This window comes from Hypanus sabinus, unplaced genomic scaffold (genome assembly GCF_030144855.1).
Source record: "Hypanus sabinus isolate sHypSab1 unplaced genomic scaffold, sHypSab1.hap1 scaffold_52, whole genome shotgun sequence".
Taxonomy (NCBI): Eukaryota; Metazoa; Chordata; class Chondrichthyes; order Myliobatiformes; family Dasyatidae; genus Hypanus; species Hypanus sabinus.
Window position 1 is genome coordinate 1,562,808 of NW_026781382.1, and position 8,225 is coordinate 1,571,032.

General features: G+C 41.0%; 1 protein-coding gene across 3 annotated transcripts; it reads right to left on the bottom strand.

The window, feature by feature from the left end:
• Positions 1 to 1,082: 1,082 nt before the first annotated feature.
• On the bottom strand, positions 1,083 to 7,923 carry LOC132389261 (NACHT, LRR and PYD domains-containing protein 1 homolog). 3 transcript variants are annotated; one of them, XR_009510466.1, is made up of 5 exons: positions 6,895 to 7,923; positions 3,319 to 3,405; positions 2,275 to 2,457; positions 1,896 to 2,035; positions 1,083 to 1,455 (listed from the first exon to the last, which is right to left on the bottom strand). XR_009510466.1 is itself a non-coding variant. In XM_059961754.1 (4 exons), exons 1-4 carry the CDS (start codon positions 7,866 to 7,868, stop codon positions 1,181 to 1,183), a joined length of 1,317 nt encoding a protein of 438 aa, XP_059817737.1. In that variant the 5' UTR covers positions 7,869 to 7,923; the 3' UTR covers positions 1,083 to 1,180. The 3 variants fall into 3 exon arrangements, 2 of the variants coding, with proteins under 2 accessions (XP_059817737.1, XP_059817738.1); XM_059961754.1 differs by lacking the exon at positions 1,896 to 2,035 and having other exon boundaries at positions 1,083 to 1,253; XM_059961755.1 differs by having other exon boundaries at positions 1,083 to 2,035.
• Positions 7,924 to 8,225: the final 302 nt, after the last annotated feature.

Below are 8,225 nucleotides of genomic sequence, written 5' to 3' on the forward strand. Positions count from 1 at the left end.
TCTCTGATGATGACGTAGAATGGAACGCCTCGTGATGACAGCGGACTCGGCTGATATGAGGGAACTGAAGGAAGGGAAAAGAAAATTTTTTTTTAAGAAATGGCAAGGAAGAAGCGGACAATCCAGATCATTTTGGAAAATCAGTGGATTTGTTAAATACGACAGTATATTATGTGTCTCCAGAAATGGATGCAGAGACAGACAAAGACGGGGAGAAAGAAAGAGAGAGAGAGAGAGAGAGAGAGAGAGAGAGAGAGAGAGAGAGAGAGAGAGAGAGAGAGAGAGAGAGAGAGAGAGAGAGAGAGAGAGAGAGAGAGAGAGAGAGACAGAGAGAGAGAGAGAGAGACAAAGAGAGACAGACATACAGACAGACAGAGGGAGAGGATGAGAGAGAGAGGGAGAGGATGAGAGAGAGAGAGAGAGAGAGAGAGAGAGAGAGAGAGAGAGAGAGAGAGAGAGAGAGAGAGAGAGAGAGGAGCAATAGCGTGAAGAGAGGAGGATGGAATAAAATGTCAAGAAAGGAAGAGAAAAAACATTGACAGAAAAAGTAGGAAACACATGTAATACTTTGCAAGGAGTCACTGCTAATGTAACGGCCGCTCTGTGATGTTCCACTGCTAAGGTAATGGATTCTCGGTAGCCGCAATATTTGGCTTATGACAAAAGATAACAGGGGCCTGGGAACATTGAAGGTGCAGATCTTTAAACCAACTCTCTTGCCACAAGAAAAGCTGGAGCCCCTGCGATAGCTGGATATTTTCTGCATAGATTTTAGGAAGGCGTTTCGAGAGGGTTCCATGCGAACAGCTGCTATACTCATCGGCAGCAATCTGAGCAGCATGAATGTCATGTCAAGTCAAGTCAGCCCGCTGTAAACCACTGGAAGATTTAACAGATATGCTATGCTTTTTTTATGGAGATATATTTCATTACGTAATTTGAATAACATCATTTGTTTCATGTTCTGGCAAGTTTAGAAATAACTGAGAAAGAATCACAAGGACTGAAGATTTTCTTTAACTTTAATTTTAAATAAGCGTATTTTTACCAGTTTAATTAGCTGTGTAACTTATTGGGCTTTGGCCAGTTCTGTCGGCGTTCATCTCTGCTTCTGTCCGTTTATAATTCAAATCACGTGAAGGTGACAAATATCAACATTCAACTCAGCTGTCGCCAAACGTTAATGGATCAGAGACCGTGTTCGCGTTTTTTTCTTCTTGCTCCTCAACAAGGCCAAATCGTCCGTCACGTCACTGGAGTGAAGACAGAACTGGTTTACACCCATTTTAACGTAAGGTCAATTGAGCAATCGTGCCTCTGTGGGTGAGGTGCTACTGCATCTCCAGCATTTAATCGGAACGCCTATTTCCGAGGAAGATCCACAGCTGTCGGTATATGAGGAATGAAGCCACAACCTTTTGCGTATTAGCTCGAGCATGTAACAGCGGCATGATACTGAAAGTGCAAACTGAAAAGTAATTGTCCGGTGCAAGTCTTCCCTTGATAAACTTATTCGGATTTATGTATCAACTAGTTCGCATACATATCTCGGATCTCAACGTTGCCATCAAACAATGTAATTTAGCATGAAACGGTGTTAAGCAAGGCGAGAAGCAAAACGATGACGTCTAAGGCAGAGCTGATCTCCACCATCGTTTCACCTTTCAAGAAAGCTTGAATAATTACTGGTTGCTAGAATGATATCCCGTACAGTATGATTCCACTTATAAAGAGAATTTGTAAACCAGTTGAGAATATAAACGAGATCAATAAAATAAAATATCTTTCTGAAGAATGTTTAAACATTGTTTCCAGCTCCGAACGTGGCCCAACGCTGTGGCATTACCCTTCAAACTGAGGGTAACCTCGTAACTGTACTGTTCATACCAAATTACCTTGGCGGTACCACTTAGGTCATTATATTCATGTAATTAAATGTAACCTATTTAGCGTTCACCCTGATGTTACGGTTAAAATGTTTGATACAGTGGCAGAACCTGCGATGTTCCGTCCGCTAAGTTCATTTCATAGCCATCTGCAATAAAATAAATGGAATAGAATTCAAACAGTAGTAGTTACTGGATGGTGCTTAGATATAAATATGCAATATCGTGTTCCATCAGAAATATATTGTTAATACAAATCCCAAGAAGATTTTTTCGTATTATATTTTAAAACGGTTAATGTCTTATTTTAAATGAAATAAATTTGGTATATTGTATCTGTTGTCCACATCTATCATTAGTTAATACAGTAAAACAAAGATAAACGCACCTGATTTCTTTCTGCTGAGAACAAATGTCAACAACGTGTTGAAATTTTTCATGAGTGAATTGATTGGCGTGTTTTCCTTCCTGACTGGAATTGCTCAGGTTCAGCTCCGTTAGGGAACTATTTGTACTGAGGGCGGAGAAAAGTGTGTCCAGACAATCATCAGTAAGACGGTTGGAGTTCAGCCTGTATTGAAAGCAAGTGAGAAATGAAAACTGCACACACACTCACACACACACACACACACACACACACACACACACACACACACACACACACACACACACACACAAACACACACACACACACACACACACACACACACACACACACACACACACACACACACGCACGCACACGCCGTTGGCGGATGTTCTCTGAATATTTCCAGGTTTAATATCTCATTAGATTGGCTGCACTTCAAATCTATTTTTATCAGCTTCCGATTATTTGTCTAAATACAGATAAATAAAAGAGTCACTAGCAAACTTCTGCGGATCTCTACGAGCCAGGAAGTACTTAAGTAGGTCGATATTTCAGGCTGATATACCATATCACGATCGCCAGTGAAAACGGTAGGTAATCACTTGCCTGTGCAATCACAGTGAAAAGTTCCTCCACCTTTCGCCTCACGTCAGACGAACTGTCGTCTTCGGCCGCTTTACCATTACTTCTTTTCGATTTACACTTGTCATCTACTTTTCAGCTGTTTTCCAAGTATAAGTATGCTTTTCTGTTAATAGGGTACGTTAATTCCCCTATCGATAAGCAGATAGATGTACACCTCTCATATTTCAGCCTTGCCACTGAACTAACTCTCCCTACTCTGTGTCGAACATCTCCCGTCAGCACTCTCATTCTGAATGCATAGTCTCTACCAGAATCTTTCCCTACTTTGATGTTGCCTGTGCCAACCGATTTTTTTCTTTCCAGAACCTTGATTGATACTTACCTGCTCATAAGTAAAGTAGACTGTACAATAGCAATTGACACGCTGTTGAGAAAATTAATAAATGGTGGTCGCCCGAATTATAAACCATTACTCACTCCAAAATTTGTATCTTGCAGTCACTTCTATTCAGGATATTGACGAGGTGCTTCACTCCAGAGTCTTGTAGGTTATTGTGATTCAATCTAAGTATCCAAGATAAACACGGTTAACTAATTGATCCCGAAAGAGAAAGTTCAAAACTATATCACGATAAGTCCTTCTGCTTACTTCACCATGGTGCAGTGAAAGTAATTCAAAATCAATTCTACGGATGTTTTTATTAAGTGATTATTCCTTAGAGCATAATTGCTGAACTTGAAATTAAATCTAATGATCCACGAAATATGCATGCAGGATGTAATCGTACCTTCTACCAACATGTATTTTCAAACCACTAAAGCAAGTTAGGCATTACAATTCTTTACATGCAGTTATAAATCACTCTCCACAACCTTTTCAAGTTCATGAGGTCGAATAACAGACAACCGAATACAGGCAAATGCTGGCATTAGCGTTTATTTGCTGAATTCCTATTTCAATCTAAAAACATAGAACCATAGAACATTACAGCACAGAAACAGGCCTTTTGGTCCTTCTTGGCTGTGCCGAACCATTTTTGTGCCTCGCCCCACTGACCTGCAGCTGGAACATATCCCCCCCCCCCATTCAGCTGTCATCCATGTACCTGTCCAAGTTTTTCTTAGATGTTAAAAGGGACCACGCATTTACCACTTCATCTGGCAGCTCATTCCACACCACTACCAGTCTCTGTGTGAAGAGCCCCCCCCCCAATGATCCCCATAAACTTTTCCCCTTCACCCTTAACCCATGTCTTCTGTTTATTTTTCTCCCCTAGCTTCAGTGTAAAAAAGCCTGCTTGCGTTCACTCTATCTAAACCCATCATAATTTTACATACCTCTATCAAGTCTTCCATCATTCTTCTACGCTCCAGGGAATAAAATCCTAACCTATTGAACCTTTCTCTGTAACTCAGTTTTTCAAGTCCCGGCAACATAATTGTAAACTTTCTCTGCACTCTTTGAACCGTATTAATATTCTTCCTGTAATTCGGTGACCAAAACTTCACACAATTCTTCAAATTCGGCTTCACCAATGCGTTATACAATCTCACCATGGCAATCGAACTCTGATACCTAATACTTTGATTTATAAAGGCCAATTTACCAAAAGCTCTTTTTACTACCCTGTCTACCTGTGACGTCACTTTTAGGGTTTTTTTTTCCCTATTCCCAGATCCCTCTGTTCTACTGCACTTCTCAGTGCCCTGCTATTTACATTGTACGTTCTATCATGTTTTTTTTTTCCTTCCAAAGTGCAATACCTCATACTTGACTGTATTAAACTTAATTTGCCATTTTTCAGGCCGTTTTTCCAGCTGGTGCAAATCCCTCTGCAAGCATTGATACCCTTCCTCACTGTTGACTACACCTCCAATCTTTGTATCATCAGCAAATTTGCTGATCCAATTAACCACTTTATCATCCAGATCATTGATATAGATGACAAATAACAATGGGCCCAGCATTGATCCCTGGGGCACACCACTAGTCACAGGCCTCCACTCAGAGTAGCAATCCTTCACTACCACTCTCTGACTCCTTCCATTGAAACAATGTCTAATCCAATTTACTACCTCTCCATGCATACCTAGCGACTGAATCTTACTAACTAACCTCCCATGCGGGACTTGTCAAAGGCCTTACTGAAGTCCATGTAGGCAACAACCCCTGCTTTCCCTTCATCCACTTTCCTGTTACCTTCCTCGAAAAACTCTAATAGATACGTTAAACATGACCTACCACACACAAAGCCGGGTTGCTTCTCCTTAATGAATCCCTGTCTATCTAAATACGTGCAGATCCTATCTCTTAGTACTCCTTCCAATAATTTACCTACTACCGTCGTCAAACTTACCGGCTTATAATTTACTGGATTACTTTTCCAGCCTGTATTAAACGACGGAACAACATGAGCTATCCACTAATCCTCCGGCACCTTACCCGCAGATACGGACATTTTAAATATATCTACCAGGTCCCCTGCAACTTCAGGTGACACTAGTCTCCTTCAGAGTCCGAGGGAATACTCTGTCAGGTCGTGGGGATTTGTCTGAAGATTACTCTGATTTGTCTAAAGAGAACAAGCACCTCCTGCTCTTCAATCTGTATAGATTCCATTACCTCACTACTTGTTTGCCTTATTGCCATTGACACCATGCCAATTTCCGTAGTAAATACAGACTCAAAAAACCCATAAGGTCTCCCGCATTTTTTGATTGCATAAACAGCCGTCTACTCTGATCTTCAAAAGTACCAATTTAATCCCTTACTATCATTTTGCTCTTAATATACCTGTCGAGGATCTTTGTATCATCCTTCTCCTTCACTGCAAAAGCTATCTTATGTCTTCTTTTAGCCCTCCTGATTTCTTTCTTAAGCATTTTTTGCACTTTTTATACTCCTCAAGCACCTTGTTTGCTCCCCCTTTCCTATACATGTCATACATCTCTCTCTTCTTCTTTATCAGAGTTCCAATATCCCTCGAGAAACAAGGTCCTTTATTCTTATTCACTTTGCGTTTAATCCTGACAGGAACATACCAACTCTGCACTCTCAGAATTTCTCCTTTGAAGGCCTCCCACTTACCAATAACATCCTTGTCAGAGAACAACCTGTCCCAATCCACGCTTTTTAGATCCTTCCTCATTTCTTCAAATTTGACCTTTTTTCCAGTTTAGGACCTCAAACCGGAGGACCAGATCTATCTTTATCCATGATTAACTTGAAACTAATGGTGTTGTGATCACTGGAACTAAGGTGTTCCCCTACACACATTTCAGTCACCTGTCCTAACAACATGGGAGTCCCAATAAATATGTGGAAAATTAAAATCCCCTACTATCACAACTTTGCGTTTCCTGCTGTTGTTTGCTATCACTGTAGAATACCTCTTCCAATTCTCGTTGACTATTGGGTGGTCTATAATACAACCCCATTAACGTGGTCATACCTTTCCTGTTTCTCAGCTCCAGCCATATGGCCTCGGTAGACAACCCCTCTAATCTGTCCTGCCTGAGCACTGCTGTAACATTACGAACTTGCCATCTAAAGCACGAACGAACTAACTTACACAACACATTCACTCGGAAATACTTTAAATATCACCGGATGAAGAACAGAGTAAGTAATCAAATAGATCTCATACAAGAGAATATCTGTGGAATCTGGAAATCCAAGCAACGGACACAAAATACTACAGGAACTCAGCAGGTCAAGCAGCATCGGTGGAAACGCGTAGAAAGGAGGGTTTAAACTTCTTCAGGCTAGGTATTCCGGCCCGAAACGTCGATTGTACTCTTTTTTTATAGTCGTTCCCTGCCTTGCTGAGCTCCTGCAGCACTTTGTGTCCAAATAGATCCCATTCTTTGTTCTTGTGCCACTGTGTGTTAATCTAAAACTTTCGAGTTTTGTCAACTTAGACCATATAATGACTTGAATTAATAAGACTAAGTGGATTGTCCCTTGCGTTATTAATTGCAGTGTTATTAATAAACTTAACAGACCGGCATGGCCGTTTAATGTTTATCGGTAAAAAAAAACACATAAATTACCTCAGTATTACACATTTGTGCAGCACAGGTTTCAGTTTCTGTATTTCCTCAGGCTCTGCGAGACATGAGCTGAGATCCAACTCTTCAATCACATCAGAATTGATTAAAGTTTCCGATAAGACTGTGCAGTCGAGAGGTTTGAGAATAAGTTGATTTAACTTAATTGTCGTAACGGAAGCCAGCAAATCCGTTAGTGTTTGGTTGTCTCCGAATTCAAGTAAACAATGCAGTAAGTGTAAAAACATGCTTTGAGTACATTTCTGGTCCATGTTCGTCAGGCGTCTTTTAACACTTTTTGTGAGCCATTCTGAGATACACGAAGTAGCGTCGGAAGGGACTGAATCCAGTTCCAATTTCAGGCGATTAGCTGATTTCCGCGAAGACAGACCGACAAGAAAAATTAAAAATGTCCTGAGGCTGCCGTGAGTGTCCGTAAACGCTTCATCGAGTACCCGTTTCAATCGATAACTTGGAACATTTAAGATGTGCGTAAGTGCAGCGAGGAAGTCTCGGATAACGTAGTGTCTGAATTCGTAAACAACACCACTACTCTGTCTGTCTGGATCTTGGAACATAAAGACAGTGATAAAATAATCAGGACAAGTATTTAGTTCCCTTAACTCGTCGGCTTCAAACGAAAGTTTGTTGCGTTTAATTCCTTTGTAGGCCAATTCGCCAACTTCACGTAGACACTTGTGAGTTGTGTTCCTGTCATACCCGCATATTTGTAGAAGCACTGTGACGTAGTCCAACAGCACCTGGGTCTGGTTTATGACGGGCGTTGTTGCCTGTCCTTCTCTTTGTGGTTGGTGAAATTCCAGTGACGAGGCAAGGGTGACGCAAAATAGAGGGTTACTGCACATGTTCCGCAAGATATCACTCTGCTCAATCAGTTGTATAATTTCTTTTGTGTTGTTCCCATGGTGGAGATGACGGCGGAAATATTCTTTTACTTTCTCAGAAGTGAATCCCATAACATGGAATTTCGAATCTATTGCTGCATGACGCAGAGTCTCCTGGTTCCAGTGCCGGCTTGTGATCAGCACCGAGCAACCTCTCAGCAAGTCTCCGTCTAAAAGGCAGCGCAGGATGTCGGACACAAAACATACCGACTCTGTTCCTGAACATTTGTATTGTGGATCGAGGTGTCTTTCATTATCGGAGAAAATAAAGGACCGATACAATCGGTCCAAATCATCAAATATAAATAATAGGCTTTTGGGTTGTTTCCACAGATGATCGAGATAATTCTCCAAGTAAGGATATGCTTGAAGGATCAATGTTCTTAACGTTATTCTACCTTTTATTGCATTTAGGTTCTGAATTTTGAA